This window comes from Ranitomeya variabilis, chromosome 7 (genome assembly GCF_051348905.1).
Source record: "Ranitomeya variabilis isolate aRanVar5 chromosome 7, aRanVar5.hap1, whole genome shotgun sequence".
In the NCBI taxonomy this organism is placed as follows: Eukaryota; Metazoa; Chordata; class Amphibia; order Anura; family Dendrobatidae; genus Ranitomeya; species Ranitomeya variabilis.
Window position 1 is genome coordinate 16,068,721 of NC_135238.1, and position 24,434 is coordinate 16,093,154.

Here is a 24,434-nt window from a genome sequence, read left to right on the forward strand (position 1 = left end):
GATGTGTCCCGTGTGGTGTAGTATATAGAGGATGTGTCCCGTGTGGTGTAGTATATAGAGGATGTGTCCCGTGTGGTGTAGTATATAGAGGATGTGTCCCGTGTAGTGCAGTATATAGAGGATGTGTCCCGTGTAGTGTAGTATATAGAGGATGTGTCCCGTGTGGTGTAGTATATAGAGGATGTGTCCCGTGTGGTGCAGTATATAGAGGATGTGTCCCGTGTAGTGCAGTATATAGAGGATGTGTCCCCTGTGGTGTAGTATATAGAGGATGTGTCCCGTGTGGTGTAGTATATAGAGGATGTGTCCCGTGTGGTGCAGTATATAGAGGATGTGTCCCATGTGGTGTAGTATATAGAGGATGTGTCCCGTGTGGTGCAGTATATAGAGGATGTGTCCCGTGTGGTGTAGTATATAGAGGATGTGTCCCGTGTGGTGTAGTATATAGAGGATGTGTGGTGTAGTATATAGAGGATGTGTCCCGTGTGGTGCAGTATATAGAGGATGTGTCCCATGTGGTGTAGTATATAGAGGATGTGTGGTGTAGTATATAGAGGATGTGTGGTGTAGTATATAGAGGATGTGTCCCGTGTGGTGTAGTATATAGAGGATGTGTGGTGTAGTATATAGAGGATGTGTCCCGTGTGGTGCAGTATATAGAGGATGTGTCCCGTGTGGTGTAGTATATAGAGGATGTGTCCCGTGTGGTGTAGTATATAGAGGATGTGTCCCGTGTGGTGCAGTATATAGAGGATGTGTCCCGTGTAGTGCAGTATATAGAGGATGTGTCCCCTGTGGTGTAGTATATAGAGGATGTGTCCTGTGTGGTGTAGTATATAGAGGATGTGTCCTGTGTGGTGTAGTATATAGAGGATGTGTCCCGTGTGGTGTAGTATATAGAGGATGTGTCCCGTGTGGTGTAGTATATAGAGGATGTGTCCCGTGTGGTGTAGTATATAGAGGATGTGTCCCGTGTGGTGTAGTATATAGAGGATGTGTCCCGTGTGGTGCAGTATATAGAGGATGTGTCCCGTGTGGTGTAGTATATAGAGGATGTGTCCCGTGTGGTGCAGTATATAGAGGATGTGTCCCGTGTGGTGTAGTATATAGAGGATGTGTCCTGTGTGGTGTAGTATATAGAGGATGTGTGGTGCAGTATATAGAGGATGTGTCCCGTGTGGTGCAGTATATAGAGGATATGCCCCGTGTGGTGTAGTTTATAGAGGATGTGTCCCGTGTGGTGTAGTATATAGAGGATGTGTCCCGTGTGGTGCAGTATATAGAGGATGTGTCCCGTGTGGTGCAGTATATAGAGGATGTGTCCCGTGTGGTGTAGTATATAGAGGATGTGTCCTGTGTGGTGTAGTATATAGAGGATGTGTGGTGCAGTATATAGAGGATGTGTCCCGTGTGGTGCAGTATATAGAGGATGTGTCCCGTGTGGTGTAGTATATAGAGGATGTGTCCCGTGTGGTGTAGTATATAGAGGATGTGTCCCGTGTGGTGTAGTATATAGAGGTTGTGTCCCGTGTGGTGTAGTATATAGAGGATGTGTCCCGTGTGGTGTAGTATATAGAGGATGTGTGGTGCAGTATATAGAGGATGTGTCCCGTGTGGTGCAGTATATAGAGGATGTGTCCCGTGTGGTGTAGTATATAGAGGATGTGTCCCGTGTGGTGTAGTATATAGAGGATGTGTCCTGTGTGGTGCAGTATATAGAGGATGTGTCCCGTGTGGTGTAGTATATAGAGGATGTGTGGTGTAGTATATAGAGGATGTGTCCCGTGTGGTGCAGTATATAGAGGATGTGTCCCGTGTGGTGCAGTATATAGAGGATGTGTCCCGTGAGGTGTAGTATATAGAGGATGTGTCCCGTGTGGTGTAGTATATAGAGGTTGTGTCCCGTGTGGTGTAGTATATAGAGGATGTGTCCCGTGTGGTGTAGTATATAGAGGATGTGTCCCGTGTGGTGTAGTATATAGAGGATGTGTCCCGTGTGGTGTAGTATATAGAGGATGTGTCCCGTGTGGTGTAGTATATAGAGGTTGTGTCCCGTGTGGTGTAGTATATAGAGGATGTGTCCCGTGTGGTGTAGTATATAGAGGATGTGTCCCGTGTGGTGCAGTATATAGAGGATGTGTCCCGTGTGGTGTAGTATATAGAGGATGTGTGGTGTAGTATATAGAGGATGTGTCCCGTGTGGTGTAGTATATAGAGGATGTGTCCTGTGTAGTATATAGAGGATGTGCCCCGTGTGGTGCAGTATATAGAGGATGTGTCCCGTGAGGTGCAGTATATAGAGGATGTGTCCCGTGTGGTGTAGTATATAGAGGATGTGTCCCGTGTGGTGTAGTATATAGAGGATGTGTCCCGTGTGGTGTAGTATATAGAGGATGTGTCCCGTGTGGTGTAGTATATAGAGGATGTGTCCCATGTGGTGTAGTATATAGAGGAGGTGTCCTGTGTAGTATATAGAGGATGTGCCCCGTGTGGTGTAGTATATAGAGGATGTGCCCCGTGTGGTGCAGTATATAGAGGATGTGTCCCGTGTGGTGCAGTATATAGAGGATGTGTCCCATGTGGTGTAGTATATAGAGGAGGTGTCCCATGTGGTGTAGTATATAGAGGATGTGTCCCGTGTGGTGTAGTATATAGAGGATGTGTCCCGTGTGGTGTAGTATATAGAGGATGTGTCCCGTGTGGTGCAGTATATAGAGGATGTGTCCCATGTGGTGTAGTATATAGAGGATGTGTCCCGTGTGGTGTAGTATATAGAGGATGTGTCCCGTGTGGTGTAGTATATAGAGGAGGTGTCCCGTGTGGTGTAGTATATAGAGGATGTGTCCCGTGTGGTGTAGTATATAGAGGATGTGTCCCATGTGGTGTAGTATATAGAGGATGTGTCCCGTGTGGTGTAGTATATAGAGGATGTGTCCCGTGTGGTGCAGTATATAGAGGATGTGTCCCGTGTGGTGTAGTATATAGAGGATGTGCCCCGTGTGGTGTAGTATATAGGGGATGTGCCCCGTGTGGTGTAGTATATAGAGGATGTGTCCGTGTGGTGTAGTATATAGAGGATGTGTGGTGTAGTATATAGAGGATGTGTGGTGTAGTATATAGGGGATGTGTCCCGTGTGGTGTAGTATATAGAGGATGTGTCCCGTGTGGTGTAGTATATAGAGGATGTGTCCCGTGTGGTGTAGTATATAGAGGATGTGTCCCGTGTGGTGCAGTATATAGAGGATGTGTCCCGTGTGGTGTAGTATATAGAGGATGTGTCCCGTGTGGTGTAGTATATAGAGGATGTGTCCCGTGTGGTGTAGTATATAGAGGATGTGTCCCGTGTGGTGCAGTATATAGAGGATGTGTCCCGTGTGGTGCAGTATATAGAGGATGTGTCCCGTGTGGTGTAGTATATAGAGGATGTGTCCGGTGTGGTGTAGTATATAGAGGATGTGTCCCGTGTGGTGTAGTATATAGAGGATGTGTCCCGTGTGGTGTAGTATATAGAGGATGTGTCCCGTGTGGTGCAGTATATAGAGGATGTGTCCCGTGTGGTGCAGTATATAGAGGATGTGTCCCGTGTGGTGCAGTATATAGAGGATGTGTCCCGTGTGGTGTAGTATATAGAGGATGTGTCCCGTGTGGTGTAGTATATAGAGGATGTGTCCCGTGTGGTGCAGTATATAGAGGATGTGTCCCGTGTGGTGCAGTATATAGAGGATGTGTCCCGTGTGGTGTAGTATATAGAGGATGTGTCCCGTGTGGTGTAGTATATAGAGGATGTGTCCTGTGTAGTATATAGAGGATGTGCCCCGTGTGGTGCAGTATATAGAGGATGTGCCCCGTGTGGTGCAGTATATAGAGGATGTGTCCCGTGAGGTGCAGTATATAGAGGATGTGTCCCGTGTGGTGCAGTATATAGAGGATATGCCCCGTGTGGTGCAGTATATAGAGGATGTGCCCCGTGTGGTGTAGTATATAGAGGATGTGTCCCGTGTGGTGCAGTATATAGAGGATGTGTCCCGTGTGGTGTAGTATATAGAGGATGTGTCCTGTGTAGTATATAGAGGATGTGTCCCGTGTGGTGCAGTATATAGAGGATGTGTCCCGTGTGATGTAGTATATAGAGGATGTGTCCCGTGTGGTGTAGTATATAGAGGATGTGTCCCGTGTGGTGTAGTATATAGAGGATGTGTCCCGTGTGGTGTAGTATATAGAGGATGTGTCCCGTGTGGTGTAGTATATAGAGGATGTGTCCCGTGTGGTGCAGTATATAGAGGATGTGTCCCGTGTGGTGTAGTATATAGAGGATGTGTCCTGTGTAGTATATAGAGGATGTGTCCCGTGTGGTGTAGTATATAGAGGATGTGCCCCGTGTGGTGTAGTATATAGAGGATGTGTCCCGTGTGGTGCAGTATATAGAGGATATGCCCCGTGTGGTGCAGTATATAGAGGATGTGTCCTGTGTAGTATATAGAGGATGTGTCCCGTGTGGTGCAGTATATAGAGGATGTGTCCCGTGTGATGCAGTATATAGAGGATGTGTCCCGTGTGGTGTAGTATATAGAGGATGTGCCCCGTGTGGTGTAGTATATAGAGGATGTGTCCCGTGTGGTGTAGTATATAGAGGATGTGCCCCGTGTGGTGTAGTATATAGAGGATGTGTCCCGTGTGGTGTAGTATATAGAGGATGTGTCCCGTGTGGTGCAGTATATAGAGGATGTGTCCCGTGTGGTGCAGTATATAGAGGATGTGTCCCGTGTGGTGCAGTATATAGAGGAGGTGTCCCGTGTGGTGTAGTATATAGAGGATGTGTCCCGTGTGGTGTAGTATATAGAGGATGTGTCCCGTGTGGTGTAGTATATAGAGGATGTGTCCCGTGTGGTGCAGTATATAGAGGATGTGTCCCGTGTGGTGCAGTATATAGAGGATGTGTCCCGTGTGGTGCAGTATATAGAGGAGGTGTCCCGTGTGGTGTAGTATATAGAGGATGTGTCCCGTGTGGTGTAGTATATAGAGGATGTGTCCCGTGTGGTGTAGTATATAGAGGATGTGTCCTGTGTAGTATATAGAGGATGTGTCCCGTGTGGTGCAGTATATAGAGGATGTGTCCCGTGTGATGCAGTATATAGAGGATGTGTCCCGTGTGGTGCAGTATATAGAGGATATGCCCCGTGTGGTGCAGTATATAGAGGATGTGCCCCGTGTGGTGTAGTATATAGAGGATGTGTCCCGTGTGGTGCAGTATATAGAGGATGTGTCCCGTGTGGTGTAGTATATAGAGGATGTGTCCCGTGTGGTGCAGTATATAGACGATGCGTCCCGTGTGATGTAGTATATAGAGGATGTGTCCTGTGTAGTATATAGAGGATGTGTCCCGTGTGGTGTAGTATATAGAGGATGTGTCCCGTGAGGTGCAGTATATAGAGGATGTGTCCCCTGTGGTGTAGTATATAGAGGATGTGTCCTGTGTAGTATATAGAGGATGTGTCCCGTGTGGTGCAGTATATAGAGGATGTGTCCCGTGAGGTGCAGTATATAGAGGATGTGTCCCCTGTGGTGTAGTATATAGAGGATGTGTCCCGTCTCTCATACTTTGTAGATGCTGTCACTCTCCTCCTATCTCTCTCATACACTCAGTACAAATTCCCCATCGCTTCACAGACATTATCATCAGTTTCCTACTAATATTCTTTCCACCATATTTTGCCATATGTGGCTCTCCACCGCCTGGGCTGACTGTCTCCCCAGATTCTGCAGGCTGCTTCCCATTTCCTTCCTTATAGACCTTCTGTCCTTGTTTTCTGAATTAAATCTTCTATTGACTCTTAAATGAAGTTTATTTTCATATCACGAATCGCCCACACACAGAAAATCTTGCTACATGACCCGCTCTCCCTGCACACAGCGCTTTCTCCCACTCATGTACCTAATACCAAAAGGATGTTGTATACAGTCAGTACTACTGGCTGCTGTTCCCTCCTCACCCACACGTCCTTCCTATAAATGCTTTACAATATTTTCCTGTAACCGCTAGGTACAGGTCACTCCAAAACCCAGAGCTCGCGTAGTTATATTCTTGTACATAGGGGCAGTATTATACTAGTTATATTCTTGTACATAGGAGCAGTATTATACTAGTTATATTCTTGTACATAGGAGCAGTATTATAGTAGTTATATTCTTGTACATAGGGGCAGTATTACAGTAGTTATATTCTTGTACATAGGAGCAGTATTATAGTAGTTATATTCTTGTACATAGGGGCAGTATTATAGTAGTTATATTCTTGTACATAGGAGCAGTATTATAGTAGTTATATTCTTGTACATAGGGGCAGTATTATAGTAGTTATATTCTTGTACATAGGGGCAGTATTATAGTAGTTATATTCTTGTACATAGGGGCAGTATTATAGTAGTTATATTCTTGTACATAGGGGCAGTATTATAGTAGTTATATTCTTGTATATAGGAGCAGTATTATAGTAGTTATATTCTTGTACATAGGGGCAGTATTATAGTAGTTAGATTCTTGTACCTAGGGGCAGTATTATAGTAGTTAGATTCTTGTACATAGGGGCAGTATTATAGTAGTTAGATTCTTGTACACAGGAGCAGTATTATCGTAGTTATATTCTTGTACATAGGGGGCAGTATTATAGTAGTTAGATTCTTGTACATAGGGGCAGTATTATAGCAGTTATATTCTTGTACATAGGGGCAGTATTATAGTAGTTATATTCTTGTATATAGGAGCAGTATTATAGTAGCTATATTCTTGTACATAGGGGCAGTATTATAGTAGTTATATTCTTGTACATAGGAGGAATATTATAGTAGTTATATTCTTGTACATAGAGGCAGTATTATAGTAGTTATATTCTTGTACATAGGAGCAGTATTATAGTAGTTATATTCTTTTACATAGGGGGCAGTATTATAGTAGTTATATTCTTGTACATAGGAGCAGTAATATAGTAGTTATATTCTTGTACATAGTGGGCAGTATTATAGTAGTTATATTCTTGTACATAGGAGCAGTATTATAGTAGTTATATTCATATACATAGGAGCAGTGTTATAGTAATATTCTTGTACCTAGGGGCAGCATTATAGTAGTTAGATTCTTGTACATAGGGGCAGTATTATAGTAGTTATATTCTTGTACATAGGAGCAGTATTATCGTAGTTATATTCTTGTACATAGGAGCAGTATTATAGTAGTTATATTCTTGTACATAGTGGGCAGTATTATAGTAGTTATATTCTTGTACATAGGAGCAGTATTATAGTAGTTATATTCATATACATAGGAGCAGTGTTATAGTAGTTATATTCTTGTACCTAGGGGCAGTATTATAGTAGTTATATTCTTGTACCTAGGGGCAGTATTATAGTAGTTAGATTCTTGTACATAGGGGCAGTATTATAGTAGTTATATTCTTGTACATAGGAGCAGTATTATCGTAGTTATATTCTTGTACATAGGGGGCAGTATTATAGTAGTTAGATTCTTGTACATAGGGGCAGTATTATAGCAGTTAGATTCTTGTACATAGGGGCAGTATTATAGTAGTTATATTCTTGTACATAGGAGCAGTATTATAGTAGTTATATTCTTTTACTTAGGGGGCAGTATTATAGTAGTTATATTCTTGTACATAGGAGCAGTATTATCGTAGTTATATTCTTGTACATAGGGGGCAGTATTATAGTAGTTAGATTCTTGTACATAGGGGCAGTATTATAGCAGTTATATTCTTGTACATAGGGGCAGTATTATAGTAGTTATATTCTTGTACATAGGAGCAGTATTATAGCAGTTACATTCTTGTACATAGGAGGAGTATTATAGTAGATATATTCTTGTACAGAGGGGCAGTATTATAGTAGTTATATTCTTGTACATAGGGGCAGTATTATAGCAGTTATATTCTTATACGTAGGGAGGAGTATTATAGTAGTTACTAGATGGTGGCCCGATTCTAACGCATCGGCTATTCTACAATATGTATGTATGTATATAGCAGCCACATGGTATATAGCACAGGCCACGTAGTATATAGGAGCCATGTAGTATAAAGCAGACAAATACTACGTGGCCTGTGCTATATACTATGTGGCTGCTATATACATACATACATATTGTAAAATAGCCGATCCGTTAATACAGGCCAAACAGTATATAACAGTGGCCACGCAGTATATAACACAGCCCAAACAGTATATAACACAGCCCACGTACTATATAACACAGCCCACGCAGTATATAGCAGCCACCCAGTATATAACACAGGCACACAGGCGACGTAGTATATAGCACAGGCCACGCAGTATATAACACAGGGCACGTAGTATATAGCACAGCCCACACAGTATATAACACTGCCCATGTAGTATATAGCAGCCACGCGGTATATAACAAAGCCCACGTAGTATATAGCAGCCATGTAGTATATAACGCAGCCCTCGCAGTATATAACAGTGGTCACGTAGTATATAGCAGCCACGCGGTATATAACACAGCCCACGTAGTATTTAGCAGTGTGGGCACCATATCCCTGTTAATAAAAAATAATTAAAATAAAAAATAGTTTTATACTAACCCTCCAGGATCCAGCAAAGCTCTGGCGATGCGCGCGCGGCTGCCGCCATCTTCCGTTGCCAGTATGCATTGCGAAATTACCCAGATGATTTAGCGGTCTCGCGAGACCGCTAAGTCTTCTGGGTAATTTCGCAATGCATCTCTGGGAACAGAAGATGGCGGCAGGCACGAGCGCATCGTCGGACGACGGAGGGTGAGAATAGCAGGTTTTTTGTTTTTTTTATTATTTTTAACATTAGATCTTTTTACTATTGATGCTGCATAGGCAGCATCAATAGTAAAAAGTTTGTCACTCAGGGTTAATAGCAGCGGTAACGGAGTGCGTTACCCGCGGCATAAGGCTACTTTCACACTAGCGTCGGGCTCGGCCCGTCACAGTGCGTCGGGCAGAGGTCACCGACGCTAGCGTTGTCTCAGCCGCACAACGGGGGCAGCGGATGCATTTTTCCAGCCCATCCGTTGCCCCATTGTGAGGTGCGGGGAGGCGGGGGCGGAGTTTCGGCCGCGCATGCGCGGTTGGAAAAAGCGGACCGTCGGGAGCAAAAAACGTTACATGTAACGTGTTTTGCTCCCGGCGGACCGCCACAACACGGCGCAACCGTCTCACGACGGTTGCGACGTGTGGCAATCCGTCGCAATGCGTCGCTAATGTTAGTCAATGGAGAAAAAACGCATCCTGCAAGCACTTTTGCAGGATGCGTTTTTTCTGCAAAACGACGCATTGTGACGGATTGCAGTTAACGCTAGTGTGAAAGTAGCCTTACGCGGTCCATTACCTCTGGCATTAACCCTGTGTGAGCGGTGACCGGAAGGGAATATGGAGCGGGCGCCGGGCACTGACTTCATGACTGCAGGGAAGTAGGGAGGGACTAATCGGACTGTGCCCGTCGTTGATTGGTCGCGGCAGCCATGACAGGCAGCTGGCGAGACCAATCAGCGACGCGGGATTTCCGTGACGGAAGTTGCCAACAGAAAGACGGAAATACCCCTTACAATTATATATATATAGATATTCTTGTACATAGGGGGCAGTATTATAGTAGTTATATTCTTGTACATAGGGGGCAGTATTATAGTAGTTATATTCTTGTACCTAGAGGGCAGTATTATAGTAGTTATATTCTTGTACATAGGAGCAGTATTATAGTAGTTATATTCTTGTACATAGGAGCAGTATTATAGCAGTTATATTCTTGTACGTAGGGAGGAATATTATAGTAGTTATTCTTGTACATAGGAGGCAGTATTATAGTAGTTATATTATTGTACATAGGGGCAGTATTATAGTAGTTATATTCTTGTACATAGGGGCAGTATTATAGTAGCTATATTCTTGAAGATAGGTGCAGTATTATAGTAGCTATATTCTTGCACATAGGGGCAGTATTATAGTAGTTATATTCTTGTACATAAGGGCAGTATTATAGTAGTTATATTTTTATTCATGGGGACAGTATTATAGTAGATATATTCTTGTACATAGGAGCAGTATTATAGTAGAAAAAGCAGAAGTCCAGCGTGGGTGATGTCCATAAAAAATACCTTTTATTCCATTTTTGTTAAAAAACTGGACTGAGAGGAGGTGAGCTGATCTTCGTTGCTTTTTCTTTTCCAGTATTATAGTAGTTATATTTTTATACATAGGGGACAGTATTATAGTAGTTATATTCTTGTACATAGGGGGCAGTATTATAGTAGTTATATTCTTGTACATAGGGGGCAGTATTATAGTAGTTATATTCTTGTACATAGGGGGCAGTATTATAGTAGTTATATTCTTGTACATAGGGGGCAGTATTATAGTAGTTATATTCTTGTACATAGGGGCAGTATTATAGTAGTTATATTGTTGTACATAGGAGCAGTATTATAGTAGTTATATTCCTGTACATAGGAGCAGTATTATAGTAGTTATATTCTTGTACATAGGAGCAGTATTATAGTAGTTATATTTTTATACATAGGGGACAGTATTATAGTAGATATATTCTTGTACATGGGGCAGTATTGTAGAAATTAGTTTAATGTGTAACAGCCGCTGACAAGAACTGAGAATCATCTCCTGTTCAAGAGAATAGATCATCAATATTAGATGCCCGTACAGTCCCTCTAAAGTACTGTGTTCGCTAATGAGGTTCATAATACATTAGTGAATATATTTGGTAAAATATCTGTGTATTGCGCCACCTTATATGGTAACCAGAACTGTATATTATTATCGCAGGTCAGAATCCTAAAGCACTTGGTCATTGAGCATTATCCTTTGCTGTTCCCATTTACACCCCAGCCATTTTATTACAAGAAGTACACATTCTTATCAAATTAGAAAATTAAAATATGTTGAAAACTAAATTACTCCTCATTTGACCTGAGCTCAGTAACAACACGTCTCACAATCTTTGCTGTCACATGTATCATTGCTTTTCTAGTCATCTAATCTGTGATCTCTCCCTGCTCTCATCATTAATACTTGATATCACATTATCCAGCAGAAACATCTACCTCGTGTCACCTCTCATAGCTCTCACCACTGTCACTCTCCTCCTGTCTCTCTCATACTCAGTAGATGCTGCAACTCTCCTCCTGTCTCTCTCATACTCAGTAGATACTGTCATTCTCCTCCTGCCTCTCTCATACACTCAGTACATGCTGTCACTCTCCTCCTGTCTCTCTCATACTCAGTAATGCTGTCACTCTTATACACTCAGTACATGCTGTCACTCTCCTCCTGTCTCTCTCATGCTCAGTAGATGCTGTCACTCTCCTCCTTTCTCTCTCATACACTCAGTACACGCTGGCACTCTCCTCCTTTCTCTCTCATACATTCAGTAGATACTGTCACTGTCCTCCTGTCTCTCATACACTCAGTAGATTCTGTCACTCTCCTCCTGTCTCTCTCATACTCAATAGATGCTGTCACTCTTCTCCTGTCTCATACACTCAGTAGATGCTGTCACTCTCCTCCTGTCTCTCATACACTCAGTAGATGATGTCACTCTCCTCCTGTCTCTTTCATACACTCAGTACATGCTGTCACTCTCCTCCTGTCTCTCTCATACACTCTGTAGATGCTGTCACTCTCCTCCTGTCTCTCTCATACACTCAGTAGATGCTGTCACTCTCCTCCTGTCTCTCTTATACACTCAGTGGATGCTGTCACTCTCCTCCTGTCTCTCTAATACACTCAGTAGATGCTGTCACTCTCCTCCTGTCTCTCTCATACACTCAGTAGATACTGTCACTCTCCTCCTGTCTCTCATACACTCAGTAGGTGCTGTCACTCTCACACACTCAGTAGATGCTGTCACTCTCCTCCTGTCTCTCTCATACTCAATAGATGCTGTCATTCTCCTCCTGTCTCATACTCAGTAGATGCTGTCACTCTCCTCCTGTCTCATACTCAGTAGATGCTGTCACTCTCCTCCTGTCTCATACTCAGTAGATGCTGTCAATCTCCTCCTGTCTCTCTCATACTCAGTGGATGCTGTCACTCTCTCCTCCTGTCTCTCTCATACACTCAGTAGATACTGTCACTCTCCTCCTGTCTCTCATAAACACAGTAGATACTGTCACTCTCTTCCTGTCTCTCTCATACACTCAGTAGATACTGTCACTCTCCTCCTGTCTCTCAGACACTCATTAGATGCTGTCACTCTCCTCCTGTCTCTCTCATACACTCAGTAGATATTGTCACTCTCCTCCTGTCTCATACACTCAGTAGATACTGTCACTCTCCTCCTGTCTCTCTCATACACTCAGTAGATGCTGTCACTCTCCTCCTGTCTCTCTCATACACTCATTAGATGCTGTCACTCTCCTCCTCTCTCATACACTCAGTAGATGCTGTCACTCTCCTCCTGTCTCTCTCATACACTCATTAGATGCTGTCACTCTCCTCCTGTCTCTCATACACTCAGTAGATATTGTCACTCTCCTCCTGTCTCATACACTCAGTAGATGCTGTCACTCTCCTTCTGTCTCTCTCATACACTCAGTAGATGCTGTCACTCTCCTCCAGTCTCTCTCATACACTCAGTAGATACTGTCACTCTCCTCCTGGCTCTCATACACTCAGTAGATGCTGTCACTCTCCTCCTGTCTCTCATACACTCAGTACATGCTGTCACTCTCCTCCTGTCTCTCATACACTCAGTAGATGCTGTCACTCTGGTCCTGTCTCTCATACTCAGTAGATGCTGTCACTTTCTTCCTGTCTCTCTCATACTCAGTGGATGCTGTCACTCTCCTCCTGTCTCTCTCATACTCAGTAGATGCTGTCGCTCTCTTCCTGTCTCTCTCATACTACGTATATGCTGTCACTCTCCTCCTGTCTCTCTCATACACTCAGTAGATGCTGTCACTCTCCTCCAGTCTCTCTCATACACTCAGTAGATACTGTCACTCTCCTCCTGGCTCTCATACACTTAGTAGATGCTGTCACTCTCCTCCTGTCTCTCATACACTCAGTAGATGCTGTCACTCTGGTCCTGTCTCTCATACTCAGTAGATGCTGTCACTCTCTTCCTGTCTCTCTCATACTCAGTGGATGCTGTCACTCTCCTCCTGTCTCTCTCATACTCAGTAGATGCTGTCACTCTCTTCCTGTTTCTCTCATACTCCGTATATGCTGTCACTCTCCTCCTGTCTCTCTCATACACTCAGTAGATGCTGTCACTCTCCTCCTGTCTCTCTCATACACTCAGTACATGCTGTCACTCTCCTCCTGTCTCTCTCATGCTCAGTAGATGCTGTCACTCTCCTTCTTTCTCTCTCATACACTCAGTACACGCTGGCACTCTCCTCCTTTCTCTCTCATACATTCAGTAGATACTGTCACTCTCCTCCTGTCTCTCATACACTCAGTAGATTCTGTCACTCTCCTCCTGTCTCTCTCATACTCAATAGATGCTGTCACTCTTCTCCTGTCTCATACACTCAGTAGATGCTGTCACTCTCCTCCTGTCTCTCATACACTCAGTAGATGCTGTCACTCTCCTCCTGTCTCTTTCATACACTCAGTACATGCTGTCACTCTCCTCCTGTCTCTCTCATACACTCTGTAGATGCTGTTACTCTCCTCCTGTGTCTCTCATACACTCAGTAGATGCTGTCACTCTCCTCCTGTCTCTCTTATACACTCAGTGGATGCTGTCACTCTCCTCCTGTCTCTCTAATACACTCAGTAGATTCTGTCACTCTCCTCCTGTCTCTCTCATACACTCAGTAGATTCTGTCACTCTCCTCCTGTCTCTCATACACTCAGTAGGTGCTGTCACTCTCACACACTCAGTAGATGCTGTCACTCTCCTCCTGTCTCATACTCAGTAGATGCTGTCACTCTCCTCCTGTCTCATACTCAGTAGATGCTGTCACTCTCCTCCTGTCTCACACTCAGTAGATGCTGTCACTCTCCTCCTGTCTCATACTCAGTAGATGCTGTCAATCTCCTCCTGTCTCTCTCATACTCAGTGGATGCTGTCACTCTCTCCTCCTGTCTCTCTCATACACTCAGTAGATACTGTCACTCTCCTCCTGTCTCTCTTATACACTCAGTGGATGCTGTCACTCTCCTCCTGTCTCTCTAATACACTCAGTAGATTCTGTCACTCTCCTCCTGTCTCTCTCATACACTCAGTAGATTCTGTCACTCTCCTCCTGTCTCTCATACACTCAGTAGGTGCTGTCACTCTCACACACTCAGTAGATGCTGTCACTCTCCTCCTGTCTCATACTCAGTAGATGCTGTCACTCTCCTCCTGTCTCATACTCAGTAGATGCTGTCACTCTCCTCCTGTCTCACACTCAGTAGATGCTGTCACTCTCCTCCTGTCTCACACTCAGTAGATGCTGTCACTCTCCTCCTGTCTCATACTCAGTAGATGCTGTCAATCTCCTCCTGTCTCTCTCATACTCAGTGGATGCTGTCACTCTCTCCTCCTGTCTCTCTCATACACTCAGTAGATACTGTCACTCTCCTCCTGTCTCTCAAACACAGTAGATACTGTCACTCTCTTCCTGTCTCTCTCTTACACTCAGTAGATGCTGTCACTCTCCTCCTGTCTCTCATACACTCAGTAGATGCTGTCACTCTCCTCCTGTCCCTCTCATACACTCAGTAGATGCTGTCACTCTCCTCCTGTCTCTCATACACTCAGTAGATGCTGTCACTCTCCTCCTGTCTCTCTCATGCACTCAGTAGATGCTGTCACTCTCCTCCTGTCTCTCATACACTCAGTAGATGCTGTCACTCTCCTCCTGTCTCTCTCATGCACTCAGTAGATGCTGTCACTCTCCTCCTGTCTCTCTTATACACTCAGTGGATGCTGTCACTCTCCTCCTGTCTCTCTTATACACTCAGTGGATGCTGTCACTCTCCTCTTGTCTCTCTCATACACTCAGTGGATGCTGTCACTCTCCTCCTGTCTCTCATATTCAGTAGATGCTGTCACTCTCCTCCTGTCTGTCATACACTCAGTACATGCTGTCACTCTCCTCCTGTCTCTCAAACTCAGTACATGCTATCACTCTCCTCCTCTCTCTCTCAAATTCAGTAGATGCTGTCACTCTCCTCCTCTCTCTCATACTCAGTAGATGCTGTCACTCTCCTCCTGTCTCTCATACACTCAGTGGATGCTGTCACTCTCCTCCTGTCTCTCTCATACTCAGTAAATGCTGTCACTCTCCTCCTGTCTCTCTTTTTTCACTCAGTAGATACTGTCACTCTCCTCCTGTCTCTCATACACTCAGTAGATGCTGTCACTCTGGTCCTGTCTCTCATACTCAGTAAATGCTGTCACTCTCTTACTGTCTCTCTCATACACTCAGTAGATACTGTCACTCTCCTCCTGTCTCTCATACACTCAGTAGATGCTGTCACTCTGGTCCTGTCTCTCATACTCAGTGGATGCTGTCACTCTCCTCCTGTCTCTCTCATACTCAGTAGATGCTGTCGCTCTCTTCCTGTCTCTCTCATACTACGTATATGCTGTCACTCTCCTCCTGTCTCTCTCATACACTCAGTAGATGCTGTCACTCTCCTCCAGTCTCTCTCATACACTCAGTAGATACTGTCACTCTCCTCCTGGCTCTCATACACTTAGTAGATGCTGTCACTCTCCTCCTGTCTCTCATACACTCAGTAGATGCTGTCACTCTGGTCCTGTCTCTCATACTCAGTAGATGCTGTCACTCTCTTCCTGTCTCTCTCATACTCAGTGGATGCTGTCACTCTCCTCCTGTCTCTCTCATACTCAGTAGATGCTGTCACTCTCTTCCTGTTTCTCTCATACTCCGTATATGCTGTCACTCTCCTCCTGTCTCTCTCATACACTCAGTAGATGCTGTCACTCTCCTCCTGTCTCTCTCATACACTCAGTACATGCTGTCACTCTCCTCCTGTCTCTCTCATGCTCAGTAGATGCTGTCACTCTCCTTCTTTCTCTCTCATACACTCAGTACACGCTAGCACTCTCCTCCTTTCTCTCTCATACATTCAGTAGATACTGTCACTCTCCTCCTGTCTCTCATACACTCAGTAGATTCTGTCACTCTCCTCCTGTCTCTCTCATACTCAATAGATGCTGTCACTCTTCTCCTGTCTCATACACTCAGTAGATGCTGTCACTCTCCTCCTGTCTCTCATACACTCAGTAGATGCTGTCACTCTCCTCCTGTCTCTTTCATACACTCAGTACATGCTGTCACTCTCCTCCTGTCTCTCTCATACACTCTGTAGATGCTGTTACTCTCCTCCTGTGTCTCTCATACACTCAGTAGATGCTGTCACTCTCCTCCTGTCTCTCTTATACACTCAGTGGATGCTGTCACTCTCCTCCTGTCTCTCTAATACACTCAGTAGATTCTGTCACTCTCCTCCTGTCTCTCTCATACACTCAGTAGATTCTGTCACTCTCCTCCTGTCTCTCATACACTCAGTAGGTGCTGTCACTCTCACACACTCAGTAGATGCTGTCACTCTCCTCCTGTCTCATACTCAGTAGATGCTGTCACTCTCCTCCTGTCTCATACTCAGTAGATGCTGTCACTCTCCTCCTGTCTCACACTCAGTAGATGCTGTCACTCTCCTCCTGTCTCATACTCAGTAGATGCTGTCAATCTCCTCCTGTCTCTCTCATACTCAGTGGATGCTGTCACTCTCTCCTCCTGTCTCTCTCATACACTCAGTAGATACTGTCACTCTCCTCCTGTCTCTCTTATACACTCAGTGGATGCTGTCACTCTCCTCCTGTCTCTCTAATACACTCAGTAGATTCTGTCACTCTCCTCCTGTCTCTCTCATACACTCAGTAGATTCTGTCACTCTCCTCCTGTCTCTCATACACTCAGTAGGTGCTGTCACTCTCACACACTCAGTAGATGCTGTCACTCTCCTCCTGTCTCATACTCAGTAGATGCTGTCACTCTCCTCCTGTCTCATACTCAGTAGATGCTGTCACTCTCCTCCTGTCTCACACTCAGTAGATGCTGTCACTCTCCTCCTGTCTCACACTCAGTAGATGCTGTCACTCTCCTCCTGTCTCATACTCAGTAGATGCTGTCAATCTCCTCCTGTCTCTCTCATACTCAGTGGATGCTGTCACTCTCTCCTCCTGTCTCTCTCATACACTCAGTAGATACTGTCACTCTCCTCCTGTCTCTCAAACACAGTAGATACTGTCACTCTCTTCCTGTCTCTCTCTTACACTCAGTAGATGCTGTCACTCTCCTCCTGTCTCTCATACACTCAGTAGATGCTGTCACTCTCCTCCTGTCCCTCTCATACACTCAGTAGATGCTGTCACTCTCCTCCTGTCTCTCATACACTCAGTAGATGCTGTCACTCTCCTCCTGTCTCTCTCATGCACTCAGTAGATGCTGTCACTCTCCTCCTGTCTCTCATACACTCAGTAGATGCTGTCACTCTCCTCCTGTCTCTCTCATGCACTCAGTAGATGCTGTCACTCTCCTCCTGTCTCTCTTATACACTCAGTGGATGCTGTCACTCTCCTCCTGTCTCTCTTATACACTCAGTGGATGCTGTCACTCTCCTCTTGTCTCTCTCATACACTCAGTGGATGCTGTCACTCTCCTCCTGTCTCTCATATTCAGTAGATGCTGTCACTCTCCTCCTGTCTGTCATACACTCAGTACATGCTGTCACTCTCCTCCTGTCTCTCAAACTCAGTACATGCTATCACTCTCCTCCTCTCTCTCTCAAATTCAGTAGATGCTGTCACTCTCCTCCTCTCTCTCATACTCAGTAGATGCTGTCACTCTCCTCCTGTCTCTCATACACTCAGTGGATGCTGTCACTCTCCTCCTGTCTCTCTCATACTCAGTAAATGCTGTCACTCTCCTCCTGTCTCTCTTTTTTCACTCAGTAGATACTGTCACTCTCCTCCTGTCTCTCATACACTCAGTAGATACTGTCACTCTCCTCCTGTCTCATACACTCAGTAGATGCTGTCACTCTCCTCCTGTCTCTCATACACTCAGTACATGCTGTCACTCTCCTGTCTCTCAAACTCAGTACATGCTATCACTCTCCTCCTCTCTCTCAAATTCAGTAGATGCTGTCACTCTCCTATCTCTCATACACTCAGTGGATGCTGTCACTCTCCTCCTCTCTCTCATACTCAGTAGATGCTGTCACTCTCCTCCTGTCTCTCATACACTCAGTGGATGCTGTCACTCTCCTCCTGTCTCTCTCATACTTAGTACATGCTGTCACTCTCCTCCTGTCTCTCTCATACACTCAGTAGATGCTGTCACTCTCCCCCTGTCTCTGTCATACTCAATAGATGCTGTCACTCTCCTCTTGTCTCTCTCATACACTCAGTGGATGCTGTCACTCTCCTCCTGTCTCTCATATTCAGTAGATGCTGTCACTCTCCTCCTGTCTGTCATACACTCAGTACATGCTGTCACTCTCCTCCTGTCTCTCAAACTCAGTACATGCTATCACTCTCCTCCTCTCTCTCTCAAATTCAGTAGATGCTGTCACTCTCCTCCTCTCTCTCATACTCAGTAGATGCTGTCACTCTCCTCCTGTCTCTCATACACTCAGTGGATGCTGTCACTCTCCTCCTGTCTCTCTCATACTCAGTAAATGCTGTCACTCTCCTCCTGTCTCTCTTTTTTCACTCAGTAGATACTGTCACTCTCCTCCTGTCTCTCATACACTCAGTAGATGCTGTCACTCTCCTCCTGTCTCTCTCATACACTCAGTAGATACTGTCACTCTCCTCCTGTCTCTCACTCAGTAGATGCTGTCACTCTCCTGTCTCTCTCATACACTCAGTAGATACTGTCTCTCTCCTCCTGTCTCTCATACACTCAGTAGATGCTTTCACTCTCCTCCTGTCTCTCTTTTTTCACTCAGTAGATACTGTCACTCTCCTCCTGTCTCTCATACACTCAGTAGATACTGTCACTCTCCTCCTGTCTCATACACTCAGTAGATGCTGTCAATCTCCTCCTGTCTCTCTCATACACTCAGTAGATGCTGTCACTCTCCTCCTGTCTCTCTCATACACTCAGTAGATACTGTCACTCTCCTCCTGTCTCTCATACACTCAGTAGATGCTGTCACTCTCCTCCTGTCTCTCTCATACACTCAGTAGATGCTGTCACTCTCCTCCTGTCTCTCATACACTCAGTAGATGCTGTCACTCTCCTCCTGTCTCTCATACACTCAGTAGATGCTGTCACTCTCCTCCTGTCTCTCTCATACACTCAGTAGATGCTGTCACTCTCCTCCTGTCTCTCATACACTCAGTAGATACTGTCATTCTCCTCCTGTCTCTCTTATACTCAGTACATGCTGTCACTCTCCTCCTGTCTCCCTCATACACTCAGTAGATGCTGTCACTCTCCTCCTGTCTCTCTCATACACTCAGTAGATACTGTCACTCTCCTCCTGTCTCTCATACACTCAGTAGATGCTGTCAATCTCCTCCTGTCTCTCATATACTCAGTAGATGCTGTCACTCTCCTCCTGTCTCTCTCATACACTCAGTAGATGCTGTCACTCTCCTCCTGTCTCTCACTCAGTAGATACTGTCACTCTCTTCCTGTCTCTCTCATACACTCAGTAGATACTGTCACTCTCCTCCTGTCTCTCATACACTCAGTAGATTCTGTCACTCTCCTCCTGTCTCTCTCATACTCCGTATATGCTGTCACTATCATCCTGTCTCTCATACACTCAGTAGATGCTGTCACTCTCCTCCTGTCTCTCTCATACTCAGTAATGCTGTCACTCTTATACACTCAGTACATGCTGTCACTCTCCTCCTGTCTCTCTCATGCTCAGTAGATGCTGTCACTCTCCTCCTTTCTCTCTCATACACTCAGTACACGCTGGCACTCTCCTCCTTTCTCTCTCATACATTCAGTAGATACTGTCACTCTCCTCCTGTCTCTCATACACTCAGTAGATTCTGTCACTCTCCTCCTGTCTCTCTCATACTCAATAGATGCTGTCACTCTTCTCCTGTCTCATACACTCAGTAGATGCTGTCACTCTCCTCCTGTCTCTCATACACTCAGTAGATGCTGTCACTCTCCTCCTGTCTCTTTCATACACTCAGTACATGCTGTCACTCTCCTCCTGTCTCTCTCATACACTCTGTAGATGCTGTCACTCTCCTCCTGTCTCTCTCATACACTCAGTAGATGCTGTCACTCTCCTCCTGTCTCTCTTATACACTCAGTGGATGCTGTCACTCTCCTCCTGTCTCTCTAATACACTCAGTAGATGCTGTCACTCTCCTCCTGTCTCTCTCATACACTCAGTAGATACTGTCACTCTCCTCCTGTCTCTCATACACTCAGTAGGTGCTGTCACTCTCACACACTCAGTAGATGCTGTCACTCTCCTCCTGTCTCTCTCATACTCAATAGATGCTGTCATTCTCCTCCTGTCTCATACTCAGTAGATGCTGTCACTCTCCTCCTGTCTCATACTCAGTAGATGCTGTCACTCTCCTCCTGTCTCATACTCAGTAGATGCTGTCAATATCCTCCTGTCTCTCTCATACTCAGTGGATGCTGTCACTCTCTCCTCCTGTCTCTCTCATACACTCAGTAGATACTGTCACTCTCCTCCTGTCTCTCATAAACACAGTAGATACTGTCACTCTCTTCCTGTCTCTCTCATACACTCAGTAGATACTGTCACTCTCCTCCTGTCTCTCAGACACTCATTAGATGCTGTCACTCTCCTCCTGTCTCTCTCATACACTCAGTAGATATTGTCACTCTCCTCCTGTCTCATACACTCAGTAGATACTGTCACTCTCCTCCTGTCTCTCTCATACACTCAGTAGATGCTGTCACTCTCCTCCTGTCTCTCTCATACACTCATTAGATGCTGTCACTCTCCTCCTCTCTCATACACTCAGTAGATGCTGTCACTCTCCTCCTGTCTCTCTCATACACTCATTAGATGCTGTCACTCTCCTCCTGTCTCTCATACACTCAGTAGATATTGTCACTCTCCTCCTGTCTCATACACTCAGTAGATGCTGTCACTCTCCTTCTGTCTCTCTCATACACTCAGTAGATGCTGTCACTCTCCTCCAGTCTCTCTCATACACTCAGTAGATACTGTCACTCTCCTCCTGGCTCTCATACACTCAGTAGATGCTGTCACTCTCCTCCTGTCTCTCATACACTCAGTACATGCTGTCACTCTCCTCCTGTCTCTCATACACTCAGTAGATGCTGTCACTCTGGTCCTGTCTCTCATACTCAGTAGATGCTGTCACTTTCTTCCTGTCTCTCTCATACTCAGTGGATGCTGTCACTCTCCTCCTGTCTCTCTCATACTCAGTAGATGCTGTCGCTCTCTTCCTGTCTCTCTCATACTACGTATATGCTGTCACTCTCCTCCTGTCTCTCTCATACACTCAGTAGATGCTGTCACTCTCCTCCAGTCTCTCTCATACACTCAGTAGATACTGTCACTCTCCTCCTGGCTCTCATACACTTAGTAGATGCTGTCACTCTCCTCCTGTCTCTCATACACTCAGTAGATGCTGTCACTCTGGTCCTGTCTCTCATACTCAGTAGATGCTGTCACTCTCTTCCTGTCTCTCTCATACTCAGTGGATGCTGTCACTCTCCTCCTGTCTCTCTCATACTCAGTAGATGCTGTCACTCTCTTCCTGTTTCTCTCATACTCCGTATATGCTGTCACTCTCCTCCTGTCTCTCTCATACACTCAGTAGATGCTGTCACTCTCCTCCTGTCTCTCTCATACACTCAGTACATGCTGTCACTCTCCTCCTGTCTCTCTCATGCTCAGTAGATGCTGTCACTCTCCTCCTTTCTCTCTCATACACTCAGTACACGCTGGCACTCTCCTCCTTTCTCTCTCATACATTCAGTAGATACTGTCACTCTCCTCCTGTCTCTCATACACTCAGTAGATTCTGTCACTCTCCTCCTGTCTCTCTCATACTCAATAGATGCTGTCACTCTTCTCCTGTCTCATACACTCAGTAGATGCTGTCACTCTCCTCCTGTCTCTCATACACTCAGTAGATGCTGTCACTCTCCTCCTGTCTCTTTCATACACTCAGTACATGCTGTCACTCTCCTCCTGTCTCTCTCATACACTCTGTAGATGCTGTTACTCTCCTCCTGTGTCTCTCATACACTCAGTAGATGCTGTCACTCTCCTCCTGTCTCTCTTATACACTCAGTGGATGCTGTCACTCTCCTCCTGTCTCTCTAATACACTCAGTAGATTCTGTCACTCTCCTCCTGTCTCTCTCATACACTCAGTAGATTCTGTCACTCTCCTCCTGTCTCTCATACACTCAGTAGGTGCTGTCACTCTCACACACTCAGTAGATGCTGTCACTCTCCTCCTGTCTCATACTCAGTAGATGCTGTCACTCTCCTCCTGTCTCATACTCAGTAGATGCTGTCACTCTCCTCCTGTCTCACACTCAGTAGATGCTGTCACTCTCCTCCTGTCTCATACTCAGTAGATGCTGTCAATCTCCTCCTGTCTCTCTCATACTCAGTGGATGCTGTCACTCTCTCCTCCTGTCTCTCTCATACACTCAGTAGATACTGTCACTCTCCTCCTGTCTCTCTTATACACTCAGTGGATGCTGTCACTCTCCTCCTGTCTCTCTAATACACTCAGTAGATTCTGTCACTCTCCTCCTGTCTCTCTCATACACTCAGTAGATTCTGTCACTCTCCTCCTGTCTCTCATACACTCAGTAGGTGCTGTCACTCTCACACACTCAGTAGATGCTGTCACTCTCCTCCTGTCTCATACTCAGTAGATGCTGTCACTCTCCTCCTGTCTCATACTCAGTAGATGCTGTCACTCTCCTCCTGTCTCACACTCAGTAGATGCTGTCACTCTCCTCCTGTCTCACACTCAGTAGATGCTGTCACTCTCCTCCTGTCTCATACTCAGTAGATGCTGTCAATCTCCTCCTGTCTCTCTCATACTCAGTGGATGCTGTCACTCTCTCCTCCTGTCTCTCTCATACACTCAGTAGATACTGTCACTCTCCTCCTGTCTCTCAAACACAGTAGATACTGTCACTCTCTTCCTGTCTCTCTCTTACACTCAGTAGATGCTGTCACTCTCCTCCTGTCTCTCATACACTCAGTAGATGCTGTCACTCTCCTCCTGTCCCTCTCATACACTCAGTAGATGCTGTCACTCTCCTCCTGTCTCTCATACACTCAGTAGATGCTGTCACTCTCCTCCTGTCTCTCTCATGCACTCAGTAGATGCTGTCACTCTCCTCCTGTCTCTCATACACTCAGTAGATGCTGTCACTCTCCTCCTGTCTCTCTCATGCACTCAGTAGATGCTGTCACTCTCCTCCTGTGTCTCATGCTTCTTGCCCCTTAGCCCTTTGCTCCTTTCCCCTCCCCCACATCTTACCTGCCCCTGGATGAGGCGCAGCAGGGAGCTCCTGTCCATATACCCGCAGAGGGGCTGTTGTGGGGGGCGCTGCACTGTGGTGGAGGGTGATCTCTACCTGCAGAGCAGCCCCCCACTCCTGGGCTACAGGGAGAGAGTGGGGAGATCCGGGAGAAGAGAGAATGCAGGCAGGAAGGAGGGAGGACAGGAGAGGATGGAGCGATGACTGACAGCTCCCCCTCCTGCCCAGTGCAGTGGAGATGCCAGGTGAGGCCGGGTGATGTGCAGAGCTGCAGAATGCGGGGGTTATGGAGGATGCAGGCACTGGTTATACTGGGGAGCAGCAGCTGGTGCTACTGGCAGGATGGAGGCAGGGGAACAGGCGGGGAAGCTGCAGACACTGAGGCCACCGGAGATCCAGGTGATGCCCACCCAATGCACGCGTCCACACACGGCTGCGAGCTGTCACTTCCCCCTCCCATCACACACACAGGCCGGGGCACCGCCTGCGAATGCCAATGAGACAGAGTGGGGGTGTGTGGCAGCCAGCAGCCAATCACAGGCAGGGAAATGGGGGGCCAAGCCTGGAGGGAGGGGGAAGATACAGCCCCTTCATCACCTGAGACCCCCAGAGCCATCAGTGTCCTGCATCACAGGGCAACAATGTATCCTGCTCACATGCTGCTGTTATGTAACTTCCATCTGGTGCTGAGGGTCCAAGTGACTGATCAAATCAGATCCATCACATCGCATCCGAGTGATCACATCTAGCCCATCGCATCCAACCCATCCGTGCAATCACATCTCACACATTGTATCCAACCGACCACATCCGAGCGACCACATCTCACCCATCGTATCCGACCCATCCGTGCAATCACATCTCACACATTGTATCCGACCCATCCGTGCAATCACATCT

The 24,434-nt window shown here is 45.9% G+C and overlaps 1 protein-coding gene across 1 annotated transcript in view; it reads right to left on the minus strand.

Annotated features, from left to right (window-relative positions):
- Positions 1 to 24,003, minus strand: part of RHBDL1 (rhomboid like 1) — a 56,188-nt gene extending 32,185 nt beyond the window's left edge. Inside the window, exon 1 of the mRNA XM_077274242.1 lies at positions 23,534 to 24,003. Coding sequence (XP_077130357.1) covers positions 23,534 to 23,572 — 39 coding nt within the window. The 5' untranslated portion in view covers positions 23,573 to 24,003. The remainder of the gene's footprint in view (positions 1 to 23,533) is intronic.
- Positions 24,004 to 24,434: the final 431 nt, after the last annotated feature.